This window comes from Atractosteus spatula, chromosome 9 (genome assembly GCF_055471065.1).
Source record: "Atractosteus spatula isolate fAtrSpa1 chromosome 9, fAtrSpa1.hap1, whole genome shotgun sequence".
In the NCBI taxonomy this organism is placed as follows: Eukaryota; Metazoa; Chordata; class Actinopteri; order Semionotiformes; family Lepisosteidae; genus Atractosteus; species Atractosteus spatula.
Genome location: NC_142714.1, coordinates 9,924,957 through 9,944,968, shown reverse-complemented (window position 1 = coordinate 9,944,968; position 20,012 = coordinate 9,924,957). Strand labels below are relative to the sequence as shown.

Below are 20,012 nucleotides of genomic sequence, written 5' to 3'. Positions count from 1 at the left end.
GCGTCTGTTTGTTTCACTCTAATTTACACAGAGTGCCTGGGTGGCTTAGCCTCGTCCAGTTCCTGCCAAGGGATAGAGGGTCAGTCCGGCATAGCTAAGCCACTAGAATAATACCACTCAAGCGACTGAACAGATGCGCAGTCTCTCTGTTATTCTATTCACAATCTGTGGCATGCCAGTTACTTTAATACATAGCAGGCCCAGGGCATGTTGCTTATGCAAATACAAAGAAAACCTTTTTTTTCTGATGTATTTTTGAAAACATGTTTTACCTTTTTCACTCAATATATACAGACTTAACATTGAATAAAATAACAACACTAGTTACAATTTCAGTATTAGAATGTGAATTTTATTAATTCCTAATATTTAACTTGCATACACAGAAGATAAACCAAACACAACCAAATATTTGTGACCACTTATTAAAAAATACATTGTTAAACCTTCAACAAGTCATAACTCTTGTCTTACAATGCTGACCCATGTGAATGACCATATTCTATCATTCTTAACTTTAAAAGGCATATTTAGCACCTTTAGAACTTATGGAAAAATAAAATCAGAGGGCTGTTTAATTCAGAAGAGGTTTTGGTCTATAACTTGCATCTATGCATACTGTTGGTGAATACAAGTGCAGATCTGCACAGCTGGGAAATGTACAAACTACTCATTATAGTCATCACGTTTCTTCCTCTTTGGTTTATTTGGTCTCTGCATTTTCCTCCTCTTCTACTGCTTGGTTTTCCGCTGAACTTCTCACACTCTCTGTCCTGGAGGAAGAAATTCCAGGTTTGAAGTTAATTATACAGTAATTATGTACTGAAGTGGATTGGCTGCATGCTCTTCTCGTGCTGGTGACGTTTGTGATAAATGTATATTACATGCTACAGTATATGTGAGACTGTCACAGAAGAACCTGATGCATTCATCTCTGATCTTGGCTCAGTCTATTACGTGTCATCAGAGTCCGTCCTCCTTTTAAATACCTGTGCTGGGTGTCATGAGTACTGCTTTCGGCATCCTCCTCATCAGATAAAAAGGGGGGTGTTTCCCCTGCTTTCTCCCCTTTACTTCTCACAAATTGCTCGTTTAGACCAACCTCCTGCAGCGTGTCTCTGTACCGTCGTTCTGCCTCTGACTTTGCATTTCTCTGGAAGAATAATTTCTGTTCAGAGCCTAGTGAGATCACTTTCAAAGTCCATATTCCATTGCATGAACTGCACAGACCTGCCAGACTAAAGTACCACATTATTTTCAGATCAGTTAGTTTATAAATTCTTTTGCCTTTTCACTTATCAAGGAAATACATTAAATGTCTTCATGCTTCAAGCAAAGACTATTGACTATGACTGAAGAGCACAAATCATTTACAGTCGCATAAACCTGTGATCAGAACAGAAAGGTAACTGTACCTGTGTCACCTGTTCGAACAGGTAGGGGCGAACCTGAACGCGAGTCTTCATCTCCTGCAGCTCCTTCCTGTACTCCCTCATCCTCTGCTGGTCAGTCTGCCTACAGGCAGAGCACAGAAAATCAGCCACATGCAACCTTGTTAAAGAGTTAAAAAAGGTTGCGTGGCTCCATGAGAAAGTCCTAAAAACTCAAATGTACAGGTTAAATGAATATTAATTACAGTATGCTTGAATGACATTTTAGGTTGCAAATGTTGTCACTCATTTATAGGTGTATTCTATCTGAGGGTCTTGCTTGACATACACATGACATACTCAGCGCACCTGTGTTGCTTTAACTTTTCCCTGTAGACCTCTTTTAGAGACTTGTGTGGGTCCATGGATCTGGCCCGCGTAGCAACAGTTTTCTTCAGTGCTTGAGATTTCAGCCTGTGCTGCTTCATCCACTCTGTGTTCTCCTTCTCTCTGTTCTTCTTCTCTTCCAAAGAGTTTCTGAAGAAGAGAAGCTGAAGATGAATGGATAGTCTATAACAGGGGTTGGCAAACTTTTTAGAGCAAGGGCCACACTTACTAACCTTGCTGGGACATCTGAGTGAAATCTTCTATCTAGCCGATAAACTCACCGAATGGAATAGGTTGTGTTTCTCCAGGCACATCTCCTCCGTGACCTCTTTTATACACTGCTTAATAAACTCACTGTCTGGGAAGGGATTGCCAGCTGCTGCTAGAAGCTGTGATACTCGATAACTGGCTCGGGTAGCCGCAACATTTTCTTCGGATTTTCTCTTGAACAGTTTTTGCTGCCCCTGAAGCAACTTTTTCAACTGTTCTAATTTTTCGGTCCTCTGCATCGATCTTTCTTTTTTTCGACATGGCAGGAATAACTTACAGTTAGCCTCTTGTCAGTTATAAGTTTTAGAACAGTTTGAAATGACCTGCTTTCAAACGTCATCTGCGTGACTGAGCTGTTCACAGTAGGCAACAAATATCCAAATGAATTTACAGGAAGAATCAGTCGTAGCACAGATGTATGTAACCTAGGTTAAAGCTGACGTCTGATAGGCTAAAAGTAAAATGCATCGTGCAATAGGTACTGTTCTGCAATTCACTGTTAGTGCTGAGAGAGAGCAGCAGAGCTAACAAGTAGAGGCCACTGGCGGAAGATTTTTAATATCTGATGCAAAAAGTAACCCTCGAGATTCAAACAGTAGGGAGCTGCGGGCCACTCAGAAAAGTTCAGAGGGCCGTAGTTTGCCGACCCCTGTTCTATGACATAGCATTGCATGGCATGAAATGGGTCCACTCCTAAAATGGCACAGAAATTCACACGCTTTGGTCTTCATCATCACAAATGCATATTCTCTACGGATACAATGCATGAACGCCAGAGCATGCCAACATGCCAGATAACTCCGTAATCTCGGCTCGACTGGAAATCTCCCCAGGGTCTGCGGATACCTGATGGCGGCGTGACGCCTCCTCTCTGCGTCTGTGATGTAGGTGGGAAGAGTATCTGCTGAAAGCGACAGAATGCCGCTGAAAGAGTGACGCCTCCTGACATGTGCCTCTCTCTCAGGCCCCTGTTCCTAAGGGATGAATGCACAAATAAGATATGCAAAGTACTTCTTGTTGTTTCAAAGATTTTATGTCCTTTTTTATCTGAATATCTCCAACGATTCAAAGTACAATTTATCGATGTCATTAGCTAATTCCATTAACTACATTGTGAACTTTGTACACTATTTTATGCAAATCTCGGTTTTCTTATGGGCTGACCATGCTGTAGGCATGCACGTTTTTTTGCCTTATGATCAACATTATGCATTACTATACCTCTGTATGCTTTTACCATAGTGTCACTAGAATTAGCTGCATTTTACACCTCCTTCGCCGTATGCCACACTAAACATGAGACTGTTAGTGCTGAAGTATGATCTCACAGAGCTGACAGAGCCAGGCAGCTAATGTGTAGAACAGAAATTGCCTTGTGCTCCAGCCCACACTGCGATGGAGGAGGTGGCTCACCTGTGTGGGCTCCAGGGACTTCCTGCTGTGCCTTGGGGGCAGGTTGGAGGTACGTAACTGGAAGGGCTGACACCTTGTTACATCTTTCTTTTCTGCCGTTTTCAAGGCCTTCCTCTGGAAGGCCATGTACAGGCTGTCGAAGTCAGGAGCCTGGGCGTTGGTGCGGGGCTGGAAGCTGGGCTTCTCCTCCAGGAAGCCCAGGGCCGTCCTCCTGGTCCGTATCCCACAGCTCTTCTCCTGGTCTCTTCTCTGGGGCTGGATCTCAATGGGCGCCGAGGAGCTTTTCAGCATGTCTGCGGCTCTCATCTGGATACGGATCTTCCTGTAAAGTTCTTCCTCTAAATTGGGCACATATGCACGCAGGTCGGTTTTTAGATGAACCTGTCTTCTTTTGCGAAAAGAACATCACATGTGCAACACAGAGATCTTAGGAGGGACTGATGCAGTTTAACATGGAAAAAATGTGCGTGCAAAGTTGCAAATACAGCCAAAGAGCAGAGGCAGATTGTGTTTTTAAGACATGCTTTGCATACAGCTACAATGACTAAATGCATGCTATCAATCACAAATAAACTAAAATTATTTAACTATACACCAAAAAAAAAGATCTTGTGCATACTAACGTCCACTTCTTATGTTTATTTCTTTCTATGGCATGTAGTCAGTTCATTACCTTTCAGATGTTCGCTGACTCCTGGGTCCTGGATAGCCTTAGGGATAGTCTTCTTTGCTGCTGGTTTCTTGTCGTCCTTCTGTGAGGCCGGGCTGCTGGCCTGCAGCTGCTGTTTCATCTCCTCCTTCTTTTTCTCCTCTCTTTGCAAGAAGCTGAAGGGTCTCTGCATTGACAGCAGGAAGTCCTTCCTCTGCTGCAGGCCGGCCTTCCTCAGCCGCTCGTGGGCCTCGGTGATGTCCTGGTACAGGGGCAGGAAGACGTGAGCAGGGACGGGCGCCGCACGGAACTGCTTCTGACACTCGGCTTCCTCTGCCTCCCTCCTCTCCGCCAGCCTCTTCTCCAGGTCCTGCGACACTCTGGATCGGAGCAGCTGGGATCTCCTCTGGGCGTCCCTGAGGGTCATGTTGAAGGGCTGGGGAACGGTCAAACTCCGAACCCCGGCTGCAGAGGTGCTGACAGGCCTTTGGGAGCCTTTAGTTTGCGGAGAGACTCTGGAGCCTCCAGCTTCCTGGGACCTGAGGTCACTAAGGGAGCAAGATCTCCTCAGGCCTCCCTCCCTGTAGGAAGTTTAACAATGAATAACCTACTTACAGGACTAAAATAGACAGGGGCATGGACACCAATTCTTGTCTTTTAAGTTGGAAATATTTCCCTTTTTCAGAGTAGGTATATTTGCAAACTTGAATGTTCTTTCATTAATGACCAGAATTTTTATGCACTTGGTGCCACCTTGGGTGTATTTGCCTCATCATCATCCCAGATTAGTTTTTGAAAAATGAATAAATCGCATATAGTGGCCAGACTGTGACACTTTTTTTAGCTATTCAATCTTACGCAACATAATTGCCAATCAAATGACCTTGTAACGTATTTTTATGCATATTTTCTAACTTCACAATTTCACCTTGAGTGTGTGAGGCAACTCTCTATGTCACGTAAGTTCAACTGCAAAATCACACATCGTCTTGAATATTCAAAGACGCGTCACCTGAAAGAAGATGTTTTGCCAGAAGTGGACTGGATAGTTTGCCTCTCGCTGGGATGGAAGAAGTCTTCGACGTCTGCCCTCCCTTCCGTCTTCCTCTCGTTGCCTGAGGAGACCAGGGAGTCCTGCAACATCCTCTGCCCCAGGTGCTGCTGGTAGAGTCGGCCTGTCTCCAGCAGCCTCTGTCTGTGCGCCTCCTTCAGGACCTGCAGCCCGCGGTAGAAGTCTTGCTCTGACGCAACTGGGGCCTCTTCCTGCTGCAGGAAGGCCAGCAGCTCGTCTGCCTTCCTCCGGGTCAGTCTGCTGTCCCCCAGCTCCTCATCAGACTCTGACGAGTCCTTCGGAGCAAAGCCCTGCAACGCACACATCATGGAAGCTCACAAATAAGAGCGAGAATATACCCGACGAACAGATACAATCAGATAACGGCGATGATGGTAAGAGAACTGCACCTTCTTTGTGTTGGAACACAACAAAAGGTTACAAATGAGAGGTGTCCATTCGGCCAATCTAGCCCAAACTGTTTGGACTAGATGTTCCAATGGAGTTTGGACAAGGTAATGCACTTTTGCTGTATAAGTGAAAAGACACCCCTTGTATGGTCTCTTCTTCTGAGCCGTGAGCTTTTAAAAGGCTACAGTACTCAGAACCGGCAGTAAATCATGCTCTTCATAAACGTCCTATGATCTCACTTGGTGTCACAACGCTCGTATTTTGTGTTCCTTCCCTAATGTACATAACTTTATTGTACCTAACTTCAATGTACCCAACTTTATTGTGTATGCCATATATAAACTACAGGATTTAGGGGGAAAAAAACTTGTACTATTTTACCTATTATTTTTAAAAATATATGCAACAACACAATGCAAAAATTAAAAGTGATGATAATCTGCACAATAACATGCAGATCGTATCTCCAACACGTGCAGTGCAGGGCTTGAGCTTTTGGTTGCCATGGGAACTGAAAACAAGCGTACTAGTCACAGCACCATGACACATTCTCATCGGGAATTACATTAAAGGCCTAAATAATTCTACAGATATCATCTCCTGTGTAGGTTAATAATAACGGTGAAATGTCTGCCATTAAAACGTCGTTATTAAGATTGTAAAAAATAAAAGAGTGGAAATAACCTGATACTGAAAGTCTGAGGATTCTGTCGCTGAATCATCTTCATTTTTAATGCCCGCCTGGATTTCATTAGAGGGGGTTATGTTTTCTGGATGTTTAAAAGGCGAAGAGATATTGGATTCCGGCATCGGAAAACGTCAATTTGATTTCTTAAATTAAAAATACGCAATTTTTTTCTTCAGTGCCCATCTAGTGTCAACACCACACATCAAACGGCTGATGCGCATCCCTCCCCTCCGCTGTCTGCGATTGGTCGCTGCCTTACCTAGGTTGTGTCTTCTGATTAGACACTGGGCCTGTCATTTTATTTCGCGACCTTAAAGATACAGAGGGTGATTTTTTTTCACGATATGGCTGAAATGAAAGGAATGAAACTATCCCTGTATTTTAAGGGTGTCATGGAAATATTAAATATAGTATTGGAGTATTTAATTATTTTGGAGAAAACAAGAACCAAGTTAATAATGTATCGTGTTTTGGAATATATGTGTTAAGTCACGCAATGTAAATGTCTTCTTGGTGTTGAAAGGGGCACTTTTTAAAGAAATATTACTCCGTTTATTACCCGAATGGAAACCCGCCTCTTCTCCGCGATTGGCTGAATTTGACACGGGAAGTGTTTTCTGCAGCCGTGTTTAACCTTTTCAGTCAGTATGTCAATACAACGCAACGCGATAGATCATGTCTGCGCATAACAGGGAATTGTAGGATATAGGGTGAGGTGCTCGGATTTCGGCTGCTGCTCACGGTTATAAAACTGAACACATTTCTACACACTGCCCTCGAAACCGGTTTCCCAGAGGGATGCACTTTCTGACAAAAGCCAAGTTTGTGTTACAGGGCGGCGGGCGGAGGCTTGCTGCTGTGAACTGTGTGGTTGGGATAAGAGCACTGAAACGAGTTTTCCACAGCTCGAAGTGCACTGAACATGGGGATCAAGCGAGCAGGGGCGAAAATGAAGTCTATGATGTCATAATTTCTGGAGGTGGGATGGTAGGCACTGCTATGGCCTGCGCGTTAGGTGAGCAGAAACGTTGTCTTTGTGTTCTGGACAAAAAAAAAAACCCAACTCACTCGAGTTTTTAAACGGATAGAACTGTGCTTTTCTTTTCTCACACAGCAATTACCCTAAACTTCCGATTGTCACAGTTCTAGAGTTAAAGCCTATTTTACCCGTCGGGGCCCCACTGTACGAAAAAGCTGTCATTTAGCTAGACAACCTCACTCGGATGCTTTACTGACTACAATCTCTACAATCTCGCACCTGAAGGGTGCACTTTAGTAATTGTAGTGCCGGGGTAAATTCTAGGTATTTATGTTTGTAGGTTGTTTTTGCCACCTTCGGTAATACTATACGGAGCATCTATATGCATCGCAGTGAGCTACATGGTTTTTAAACTAACGGCAGATTTTGATATCCTGTGGCTCCACTAATTAAGATTTAGTGAAGAATAAAGAAGAGCAGGCTTCTGTAACGGCTATCTCGTGGTCTTACTAATGTAACATACCTGTGCATTTTGACCTGTTCAGAAAATCCAGTTATTTGTTTTGTTTCCAATACAGGTTTTGATCCCAATTTAGAAGGAAAGAAGATCCTTCTTTTAGAAGCTGGCAATAAGAAAACTCTTGACAAAGTACCAGAGGCATACAGCACCAGAGTGAGCTCCATCAGCCCTGGCTCAGCAACTCTTCTCAGTAGTATGAGCAGCACTTTCTGCATATACTGTACAGTCTAGGACTCGGTGATGTAGTGATGCATATCCTATATTGCCATATTGTGTTGTTTTTGTTGATGATAGTAATATCATGGGGTTGGGGTTGTGGGATGTCTTGTGTGGTGGTGACAATAACTCTCAGGACACAACAATATGAAAACTCTTCACCTTTATCTACTGCAGATCTTGTACAGGCAGTTTATACTGACTTTCACGCTCTGAGCATCTCTTGGAGAGAATAGTACACAGCAGTCTACCTCCAAACCTCAAACATTTACAGGGCATTAATGCTACCACAGCAGAATTGCTAAAGGACTCAAGATTTTTTAGGCTTAGATACATTACTTGTATATTCTGCTAAATCTATATTTCTTTAATAAGGGGATGGGGTACTTATTTGATAAGCTTTCAGTTTTTCTGATTTGGCCTTCTCTTGTTAATGTTTTGAGACCCATGAATGCTTGCTTCTGCTGTCTGTTTCCTTCATTCTTTCTCTTGCAAGTCATAAATGTGTACGATGAAATTGAATTTTACCCCCCGACTACCCTCCTGTACCACCAGATTGAGATATTCTTGCCATAAGTTGAAATACTTTTTAAGTATGTTCTCTTTACGTGATTTTTCTTGTATATTGTTAATTTCTTGTTATTGTTAATTCTCCAGTTTTAAAGTTTTCCCTTTAGTCTGGACATTCCAGTTCTTACTTCTGTTCAGCCTCCTCTGTTGTCCTAACTGTGAAAACAGTCTTCATAAAATAAAGTCAGCTGCAAGCTGGAACAGAGAAAAGCATGTACATTGCTCACAGTTTATAATGTTGACATAGTGCCAGTTATTCCTTCTTGTTATGTCTAATAAATTTGGCTGACACTGTATATCCAAAGCAACTTATATTTGCACACATTTAATCAGATGGGCATTTTACTGGAGCAGTTTAGGTGACACAACTTGCTCAAAAGTAACAGCAGCAGGGTCTCGCCTGAGATTTGAACCCGTGACCCTCCAATTATAAGTCCAGAACCCTGAGCATTGCTCCTTCCTTAGTCCCCATGTTCACATACCTTTATCCACACTTATCACCTGTACAACAGCGCCAGAGATCACTGTCACTGCCAATGCCTGTCTCAGACAAGGAAGATGTGCCCAGGTGTAACCTTCTGAGTTAACACATTTTCTTCACATAGCACATTTTGATTTCCACCTAGCTTTGCTTTGCTTTTCAACAGCACGTCTACAGCAGCTTCCCTGTATGTTTTGTCAGTCTTTTTTCGCTCTCCTGCAATTTGCTCCTCGGTTTTTGCAGATTATGAGTCTAGATATTGGTGCTGTGTTTTCAGTGCTGGAAGGAAACTAAAAGACACAATCAGGTGTAGGGTTTGTAATTTGCAGTAGGTAGGTAGATCAGAAATTTGATTTAATCTGAGCTGAAATCCAAACAGGTAGCAGAGCTGATGGTTTATTACTGTTGTAGCACGTAAATTGGGCATCTAGCTTTCACATGAAATTGAGTGCATGTCCTTTCATTTCTTGTCAAACTGTATTTTACTGTGTTGTGCAGTAAGGATTCATTAACAGTTGAACAGCTGAGAGCAGTTTCTTCCCTTGACTATCCTTTGTCTCCTGTAGGTGTCGGAGCTTGGGATCACATCCTCAATATGAGGTGTAAGCCATTCAGGAGGATGCAGGTGAGATTTTGACTTCTTGCAGTTTTACTTATATGCTGTTTCTTTTCCAAACAAAACTTCAAAGATTTTCTAGTGGCTGTGATACAGAACCCATAGGTGTAACAGTTTTTATGGACATCTTAAAATCATAAAAGGAAGGCACAAAGATGAATTTAACCGCAAAGCTGTGGAACCTGTTTTACATGGCTGATACCATAATCCCCAACAGGCAACAGTTTGTGATGAGTCTACAGTACATAGTGAATATGTCAAAATCCTCTGCAATGTTGCCTTTTTCTTCTGCTTGAAAACCACATCTAAATCTGATAAGTGCATATAATCAGCCAAATAAAGAAAGCTTTGCCTCATATTACGTAGATTCTTGTTATTCTTTAAGCCTTTTAAATAGGGGCTACCTTTTTTGTACTTCTTTTGTTCTGTCACAGATATGAATATCTTGGCCTGTCTTTTTATGTTATCACGTTTCACTCCCTAAATCTCCACCATAATGTACAGTGTAATTTTCCAGTGGTTTGTAATTGTTCAGAATGAAAGGCAAGCTCATTGGTGGCTGAACTGAACATTTTGTACATTCTGTGGTGTAATTTATGAAACATCAGAAGCCCAGTAAAAGCTTGGATGCCACAGTACCGGAGGGAGATAAATTTAAAGTGATATCTATAGCTCTTCGGCTCTCTAAAGGTCAGGCTCACCATGCCTCACTGGCCATAGGCCTAAGTATGTATTTATTAGAAGCATATTTAATAATAAAAATAAATCAATAGAACATTTTAAATAGGAGACTACCTCCCTTTTTTTCTAATTATAAAATTCATGTGAAAAAGTAAGGGGGAATGAAAAGATTAAAGTAAAGATTACTGCAAATGTCAGCAGTAAAATGACCATGGTTAACTGCTGTGGTCATTATGTGGCCTTCCCTCTAAGATGTGGCCTTTTTGTACCAAATCTGAAACCCTGTGGTTACTGTTGTGGTTGGGGATGTCATCGTAAAACGCCGTATCGTGATATACCTCTCCCATAATATCCGAACCACAGGTTTTTTTTCTTTACTTATGGTGGTTACCCTAATGACAGCATACGGTGGGACGGTAGCGCTTAAAACTGCCCAGAGGCTGGCAGGGTAACGTATAGTTATCATCCCAGAGTGCCATGCCAGCAGGGCATCCCTTCTTCTGAGTCCCGTAAAAAAGTCATGAGGAAGAAGGAAAAAGGGAAACCATGTAGCTTAACATAGTAGGATTATAAATAAATCTGCTGGAGTCTTCTGTCTTCTGCAGTTGGTACATGTTCTGTGGTTGTCTGGGGGGGTTTGAAAAAAGAGGGGTGGGCGGTATGACAGAACCCTACCCAGCCAATTACTTGGAAAAAGAAACCTTGTACGGAGCAGTTTTTGATGAGCAGCAACAAGGTGCAAGTCTGTTTATAACTGATATTTGCTTCAAACATCATTTTACAGTTTCACAGCACCTCTTCTCTTTATAGTCACCTGTGGAAGCTCTCTAAAGGGGGCCTGCATTGGTTTCTGTGTGTTACATGTGCAGAGGGCAAGTTGATGGAGTCTTCCATTTTCTTGCACTTTTAACTGTTGGGGGCTGGGGGAAGCAATTTGCTTGATTTAATTAATCTGATATGGAAGCAAAAACGTTGGAAAAGTATTCTCACTCCACCATGGCTTTGCTGCATGGTGAGTCATGGTGAAGGCAAGTCCTCCTGCAGCCAGGTTTACATCTCGGATACATGTGGGAGATCAGTGATGGGCAGGGAAATTCTGAACTGAACTTGAACTCGTTTTGGTTTAAGGTTTGGGATGCCTGTTCAGATGCCATGATTACCTTTGAGAAGGACAATTTGGAGGATGAAATGGGATACATCGTCGAGAATGACGTTATCATTGCTGCTTTGACCAAGCAGGTTGAGTCGATGCCTGGTAGGTGTGGGGCTCTTAAATTGCTCTTGTTTAACAAGCCTGTTCGTGAAGATTTCAACAGTGAATTTTCTGTTCTGAACTGAGCTGGTCTACATGGTGCAGCTCTTCCCTTAGTCAAGCAGCTGGTGTCCTCCAGATGTTTCCTCCTCTTGTCCCAGAAGGATTTATTAGTATTTTCTCAGTGTCTGTTTATGAGCTCCACTTCAGCTCTTGGATGCATCTCTGTTTTTCCTTCTAATTCAATAGCAACTGTTGCACAGCCGCACATTTCCTTTGGTAACCCAAAGCAAGGGTCAAAAACGTTGACCCAGACAAGTGCTGCGCCCCACTGACCTACTTTATGCTGTCATTCGCCCGAGTTTCTCTTAAGGACACACAAGTGCTGACAGTGTATTGTTATTAAAAAAAATTAAACCAGAGCTATTGTTAGGATCAAACTAAGTAACGCTTGCCATTGCTATGAGCTGTAAATGTTCTTTTTCTTTGTTGAAAGAGTGTCTGCTGTGGTTATTGTGTGGAAGACATCAGAGTGGTTGTTAAACACTCTCATTTTACTGCCCATTAAAACTGAGTGAATTTGCTCCTTATTTTCCCTCTTCTGGTTTGTTTTGTTTGAACTTTGCTGATTGCAGCATGTATTTATGGAACGGCTCCGATCATCTCAGTTCTTGAGCCATTTGGCTCTTGGTTGAAGTCATTCCTGTAGTGTTGAGAAATCACGACCCCTAATTACATTTGCATGCTTTTAAGAGATTTGCAGGTATCGTGCTGGGTAGACATCATATATTGCACATTGCAAGCCGTGAGGGATGCTGAGAAGAAAAGTGGGCTTTGTGCAAATGTAAAAAGCTGGCACCAAAAATGGTGAGGCATGGTTGACTGGTACAGTAGATAAACATTAGTCCTGCCATGTGGTTAGCCAAGCCCATTAAGGCAATTGTCAATCTGAGCTTGGCAGCTGTTTTCTGGCGGTATAAAAGCCTGTGTCGTTTTATGAGGCGGTTTATAATTCTGCACTTTAAGTCACAGCCAGGCCTTGCATTCTGGAAAGTTAAGGAAAGCCTTGATGAGAGTTGCTTACCTGCGGGTTCCTGTGACTTGTCCTTTGCTGTGATGTTTTCAGGCTTTGTACAATTTCAGTGTTTAACCCGGGGCTGTGTCTCTCTCCTGCCCTCAGATAAAGTGAACATCCAGTACAGGAGCAGGGCTGTGAAGTACATCTGGCCTCGGCCCTTTCAGGCAGCTAATGCCATTCCCTGGGTCCAGGTGGAGCTGGCAAATGGGCAGAAGCTGCAGACGAAACTGCTGGTCAGTTTGACATTAGCGGCATGTCTGTTAATGCTGAAAAGCACTCCTACGTGTACATACGCCAGTAGATTCTGTCTTCACGCACACATCTACTGTATAGAGCACGCCCTAAGCTTTATGCTTGATGTACATTACTGTAGCTTTTAGCCCATTTGTCCTGTTATCATGTCCTGGGAAATAAATATTGCATTTAATAGCACTCCTAGATAACATAGAACCGAGCCGATATAAGTTTAAGTATCGCTTTTCTAACATAATTCTGAGGACCCATGCCTGACAGTTTTACATTGTGTAAGTAAGACAGCTTACAGTATATGAGTTATAAGAAGTAGATTCCCGTAGGTCTGTTATCATCAGTGGGCATGTCGTTGGCTATCTTACAGATTGGAGCTGATGGGCCCAACTCTATGGTGAGAAGGGACACAGGGATCCCCTTGGTCAAGTGGAATTATGACCAGTCTGCTGTTGTGGCTGTGCTTCATCTATCTGAAGTAAGTGATTTAGTTTTAGGCCTTACAAATAGCAAAGAGCACCAGTAGTAATTAGTGCCTGGTAGGTAAGTTCGCTCTAGAGCAGCAGTGCATGGTCTTGGCTCTGGAGAGTTGGGAGCTCTGCACCTTTCACAGGTTTCGCAAAATCCATAGCAGATGAACACCTGGAACAAAAGTCCGTTTCTGCTTCGGTGGAGTCAGTGAAAGGTGTGGTGGAGGGTGCGGAAGGGGCCTCCATACCTCTCTAGTAGCACTAATCATGGCTCCGAACCAGCCAGGTTGTAATGAGTAAAGTGGATTTGGAGTCTAGCAAAGCCTGCTTTGACTGTGCAGGGTGTACAAGAGAAAGCAGGTCAAAACAACATATTAACTGAAAAATATGGGGTTCATTACAAACCTGAAATTTATGGCTTAATTGCATTATTTGAAGTGGTTTGATCTGATTTGATTGATTGGGAGAGAGGAGCAAAAGTTAGCATGTGTTGGCCGCTCTGTGAACCACAACACCTCAGGAATACGCACAGTTCTGCCAGGAGGGTACTGAAGGTACTTAGAGGGAAAACCCAGGAATTTATCCTCTTTTAATTACAGCAATTATTAGTCACATTGTCTATCCCTCATAATGATTTCTCTGTCTTGACTTCAACTGTTTTTTCTAAAATAATTTTCAACATTAGCCCACAGAAAACAATGTTGCCTGGCAAAGATTCCTCCCAACTGGGCCTATCGCAGTGCTTCCAGTAAGTGTTTTTTTTTTATTCCAACATTTTCTCTCTCACTCATACTTGAAGTAGGGCTCAGGCCATGTAAAATAATGCATGAATTCCATTGTAGGCGGTGCGTGGCATTAACATCATCAGAAGTATATGAAACATTAAACCGTCACTGTTGCAAACTGCAGTGTTTTAATTTGCAATAAAATATCTGAATGCATATTGCAATGGTATATTTGTGCATATTAAAACTGTTTCCATGCAACAGTGCATCATTAAAGTTGCTGCAGTAGTCTGAGCAAATGCTTAGCTTTGATCTTTTTCCATCTGTGAAATTTATCAGACAGTCAGAGAGAGCTTTTTATATGAAAAACCAGGGTCTCTATGCAACAGTTTCATTAGAGTTTGAAAAACCTGCCTGTTTAATTTTGCTCTTACTTTCTCCATCTGTGAAAGTTATCAGACAATGAAAGCTCATTGGTGTGGTCCACCAGCCATCAGCACGCAGAAGAGCTGCTCCGCTTGGATGAGGAGAGCTTTGTTGACGCAATCAACTCTGCGTTTGTGAGTTTCTCTCTCTGCAGTCGACTGCTTCCAAGCGAGACGTTGTGCTGATCTAATGTGTTCTGCTAATGTCTCGACTTTTGCATGATTTAATTACCAGCTTCAACTCAGACAGCACTTCACCCTCACCTCCTCCCTTAAATGGATCAGGTTTGTGAACTAGATTGCTGTCACATGCGGCCCAGCAACTTTCTATTCTTTTCTGTATACTGCTCTTACGTTTACACTGGTTAGGCCCTTGTTTACATGCTTACCTTCGCAGGTTAGTGAGCTCAGTTTACTTCCTGTCTGCTATTTGATCGTCACTTTTTTGGAGTGTGTTCGTTTTTATTCAAATGTATTTTATTTCCAAGCCCGTAGTTTTGGCTTTGATCCTCAGCTGGGGAGCTTGAAATTAAAGAGTTAAGGTCATGTCGTTCCAAGCTTTGCTCAGTTTGCAGCATGGCTGGCAGTGCCCAGCATCAGCCTGAGATATGTGTTTAAACTAGATTTGAAACAATTAAAACATATGCACAAGTCTTGTTTTAATTAGCTCCATTCTCGTTTCTCATTGCCTGAACTGGGCAGCTGTGGAAACACTGGTGGTTGCACATCAAGCAATTGAGAGGAAATAATATATTTGTGTAGTCACTGTGGTGAGTGGAATTCTGTGTCAGCAGTCTTATCTCTCCTCCTCTTTCTTTTCCTGTAGTGGAGCAACGAGAACCACTCAGAACTGATTGAAACTGCAGGCACCATGTTCAGATCTGCACTATCCGTTCTCATGCCTTCTGGGACTTCAGCGAGGCAGCTGCCGCCCAGTGTCTCTGGGATTGGGGCGCAGAGCAGAGCCATGTTCCCTCTGGGCCTGGGACATGCTTCTGAGTACATCAGGCACAGAGTGGCACTCATTGGGTACGTGCTCTGCCGTTGCTGTTCGGTGTAAACATTTGCATTGCATATGAACAGGGAGATTCACCAAAGTTGAGATGAATGTTCTTCAGTTCCATTGTAACTATTTACCATCGTAGCAGATGTGGAATATACAGAATTTATGTAGTTCATCAAGTAATATCTCAAACACGCCTTGTGTGAGTTCAGTGCCAGTTCTAACCATCTTTTCAGTGTGCTTAAAACTGAAAGCTATCCTGTGCACACTGTCTCTTGACAGCCTGTCTTACACTGAGGCAAGCTAGTTATTATTGCTGCAGAGATGTGGGGGAGGATGATGTACATCCTTATGGGTAGAGATTAGCACAAGTTTAGTTTCACAGCGTTTAGTGTTTGTACCAGTAACCTTAACCTCTGCTTCATTTCCTAATTTCATTTCCGTCATCTTGTTGATGAGGAGATAATCCATGTACACGCAGAACCCATGACAACAGCCATTTTGCAGAGGGTTATGTTTGTTCAAAATTGATTTTTAACAAGTATACTTAGGTCTTGTTGAAATCATTGTAATTAATGGTTAACCATTGTGGTTCGCATAGCAGTACAGGAAGATGGCTTTTATACTGAGCATCAAAAGAAGCTTATTGCTCCATTTTTGGATGTAAGTTATTCGAAAAATAAGGTATACAGATTTTGGTTAGCGATTGATAGCTTGTGGTATCATGCACCAATGAATTCATCATGCATAATCCACTAAAGCTTCACCTCATTAGTGTGAGAGTTGATTGGGGACAAGCAATGATGCAATTTCGGCTGTTGGATGTCATATTGTTTCTTCCACTTTTTAAGAAACAATATCTTTGTGCCAGGGGTGTTTTGGCGCAGCATCTCAAGTGAATTCTCCAGCAGGGGAGCTAAGACCTGTGTAGCAGTGGGTCAAGGATTTGTATAGATGGACATCAGTGAGCCTGGTGCAGATGTGCAGAGTAATACGTTGAATGTTGTGTACAGTAGAGCAGTAGATGGGGAGGTCGAAGTGTTATGGAGTGTCTAGTCACTACAGAACTAGCTGCCCTTTTTCTGCTCTCTTCCTAACATGAAAAAAGTTCCAACGTTCCAGCTAGACAAAGGTTGCCGTGCTCCTGGTGGATCTTTCTTACAAGATGAGAAAATGACAATAATGTTGTGGATCCACTCCTTGCTAGCCTTAAGCCCTATTGAGCATATGAGCGATGGTCTGAGACAATATGTGGAATTTAGGTCTCATTCTTGCCCAGGCTCTAAGAGAGGAAAGGGACAAAATCCTACACCACTGCCTCTCCATCCTGGAGCAAAGTTTGTCGCATGCATGCAGCTATTATTGTCTCTACAAGCATTTTTAATCACTATAATGAATTTACCTGTCATGTCCTTTTAAGAAGATGTATAACATGATATTGACAATTGTTTGAGCTCTATGTTTCCTTTGATGCTCAGTAGATTTATTATTATTATTATTGTTGTTGTTATTATTATTGGTGACAGGCATAGAAGTGTCTCGAAATACATGACTACCTGGAAATTAAATTCAACAGGTTACATTTTTGATTGGTATTTGACTCCAGTTGGACGGTGATTGGCATCTACCAGGAGGAGAAAGACCAGCTTGAAAATGAAGTTCACCAGCATCACAAATCTCATTAAAGCCTGGTGTCCCACACTTAAAATGATCTGTTTATGTTGGCTGCAGCTGTTCCTCTTGAAAAGCAACCCTTGAGGTCCCTTTCCTTTCAAGATATGTTCATGTCTTGTTGATGTCTGACGGAGCTGGAGTTTATTTTGGTGTTTCTGTGGCAGCTATGCAAAATGACATGTGGTGTGCATTTCCACCCTTGGCAATTCCTGTGTGTTGCAGAGTGTAATCAAGAAGAATTGATTACTGATTAGAACATCTCTACTAATTATATTTGCAAAGAGGACTTCAGGTTAGAAGCAGATTCACCTGCGGTGGCCAAGACCCACAGATTCCAGACAGAGCTTTCACCCCTGCGATCTCTGAATAGCTCTTGTCATGATAGCCCCGTGACAGAGCTCCTGCGACATCTGTTCTCCCCTTGTCCTCTGGGTCAGAAGCGGTCAGTGAACTGGTGCCTGTGGGTTTTGCAGGGACGCTGCCCATCGAGTGCACCCGCTGGCAGGCCAGGGAGTGAACCTTGGCTTTGGGGATGTGGCGTGTCTCACTCGGCTCTTGAGCCAAGCGGCCTTCAACGGAAGGGACCTGGGTGAGTGACCTGCGCTCCTCCCTGCACCACGGCATGAGGAAAGCAGTGTGAACTGTTTCGCTTTTGAAAGATCAGAAAAAACAATAGTTTGTGTGGAATTAAAATTTCCAGGAAGGGTTCGATTTGTTGAGGAGCTCACCGTGCCTTTTGATTCGTGGAGTGTATGCTACGAGTGTGAGAATTACCCTCGGCCGAATTATGTTCTTGCAGGATTCAGAATGCGGTCTGAAAACCGCTTACCTTACCTTGAAAACACTAAGTCCAAAATATTTCAGTAGCATGGACAATGGGATTTGGCGATTTAGCCAAAGAGCTCTGCTAGGACTCATTTCTAAAACTGCCTTGTAATCAGTGCAGCTTTTTCCCTCAGATGAACGGTACAGAAGGCCCAGGCTTCGTTAATGGAGTCCACTCTGAGTCTTCCCAATGCCTTGTCCAAGAGTTGACTTCCAGCCCCTTTGCCCATTCTCTGTCTTGTGCAGGAGCCATGCAGCACCTTCTGGAGTACGAAACGGAGAGGCAGAGACACAACCTGCCCATGATGGCTGCCATAGACCTGATGAAGCGCTTGTACTCTACCAAGATGGCTCCCATCGTGCTCCTGCGAACGCTTGGGCTGCAGGCCACCAATGCCGTTCCTCCCGTTAAAGTACATTGCGGTTCTTTTGATTACATGCTTGCCTTATCCCAAATATGTGTAATTTACCAGGCCATTGTATGGTCATGATCTGTGGTCTTGCTATGTTTAGTACCGAGTTCACAGTTCCCGAAAGTGTGTGGGCGGGGTGTGTTCCTCACCCCACAAAGTGTACCCCGGCTTTGGCGTGTTCCGCATGTTTCTTGTGCGCGCGGTGTCACGTACAGTTCATGCTTGATGGCTTCATTCTGCACCGGATTAACCCACCCCGCAGCAGACTGGAACTGTCTTTGCCAAAGGGTGCAAAGAAATCAGTTTTCAATTAAAGTGCCTGTCATTATCCTAATCTAACAATGCCATAAAGATTTCCCAGACTGACAGGGTTACTATAGAGCTTGAAAAGAGCTGTGGGCGAGAACTCATTTGTGTGGGACAGGGCTTAAAGAATCAGGCTTACTCTAACCCTGCTGTTAGAGTTCTTTTCTTGATTTACTGTAAGTGAAACAGGGTTCTCTTTTTTACATGTTCTCTTCTATGTATTTTTTTACTTCTGTATCTTTTTTCCATAGCAGGTATTTCTATAATGGGATACTATTTCTATAAGATCTGCCTTCTTATGACGGCAATTCCCATAATTTATGTGTACCACACAACAGCATACTCAATAGATATTGTAACATATGCTTTCATTTATAAACTAAGCTAACTTTGAACATTTTCTTCCTTGTCTTTCAGGAACAGATCATGGCCTTTGCCAGCAAGTGAAAAAGAGATGTGATGTATCCTTCTTGGTGAATGTTAGCAGGGACTCTCAAGAGTTTGCCTTGGTTGTTGCCAAATGTGCAACAAAACACTTGAAATGCAAATTATTTAAAAGTGTACGTTTTATAACATAATAAAGGTATATTTTAATCTTTTCTAGCTTTTTATTTTATTTCGAAGTATGGAGTAGTTTGTCGAATGAATTACGGGTTGTGAAAGTGGAACATAAGAAATACACATGAAATGCTGAAACTACTGATTTCCCTCATTTCAACCTGTCAGTTGTAATTGCGTGTTCTGTGAATGGCATCACCAGGCCTGCAGTTGTGGTGAGAGGAGAGAGTTGAGGAGTGAGGTTAGCCATCACCATGCCACTGTGATGAGTAGTGATTTCCAGTCCTATACTGGTTTGTTTGTTTTGATGCTTTTAATGTATTAGTCTGACATCTCTTCTCTCTGGTTTCCAGACCTGAAGCCTTTAAATGGGCACAGATCTGTTATACCTTTTAAAATGTTACAGTACATTGATGATATTGAATTGTTACATTTGCTTTGAACGGCAACAGAGAATAAAGCATGGAAATTTAACTTCTTTAACTTTCAACTTTTTTTTTCTCGCGTAAAGGATTTTGGTCATTTCTGTTTTGGTGACTCTGCAAGTGTATTTATCCTGACAACGTTCACAGCTGCTCTGTTTTCCCTCCCACAGACCAAAGCCACACTGGTAGGTTAATTGGCTTCTGGGAAAATTGGCCCTGTTGTGAAAGGAAATGTGAATGTGCGCGTGTCTGCGTGTGTTCCCTGCCATGGACTGGCTGCTGTCCAGGGTGTACCCTGCCTTTTGCCTGC

At 42.7% G+C, this 20,012-nt stretch overlaps 2 protein-coding genes across 2 annotated transcripts; one reads left to right on the top strand and one right to left on the bottom strand.

Moving 5' to 3' along the window:
• Positions 1-330: 330 nt before the first annotated feature.
• On the bottom strand, positions 331-6,362 carry fam161b (FAM161 centrosomal protein B). The gene is made up of 9 exons (XM_088925533.1): positions 6,236-6,362; positions 5,102-5,451; positions 4,114-4,670; positions 3,441-3,778; positions 2,874-3,001; positions 1,740-1,907; positions 1,416-1,515; positions 990-1,153; positions 331-773 (listed from the first exon to the last, which is right to left on the bottom strand). Exons 1-9 carry the CDS (start codon positions 6,359-6,361, stop codon positions 704-706), a joined length of 2,001 nt encoding a protein of 666 aa, XP_088781659.1. The 5' UTR covers position 6,362; the 3' UTR covers positions 331-703.
• A 511-nt stretch (positions 6,363-6,873) lies between these two features.
• Positions 6,874-19,755, top strand: coq6 (coenzyme Q6 monooxygenase). The gene is made up of 12 exons (XM_088925075.1): positions 6,874-7,254; positions 7,797-7,931; positions 9,572-9,630; positions 11,431-11,557; positions 12,735-12,865; positions 13,249-13,356; positions 14,034-14,096; positions 14,526-14,633; positions 15,325-15,527; positions 17,649-17,764; positions 18,247-18,413; positions 19,137-19,755. Exons 1-12 carry the CDS (start codon positions 7,038-7,040, stop codon positions 19,164-19,166), a joined length of 1,464 nt encoding a protein of 487 aa, XP_088781201.1. The 5' UTR covers positions 6,874-7,037; the 3' UTR covers positions 19,167-19,755.
• The last annotated feature ends 257 nt before the right edge of the window (positions 19,756-20,012 follow it).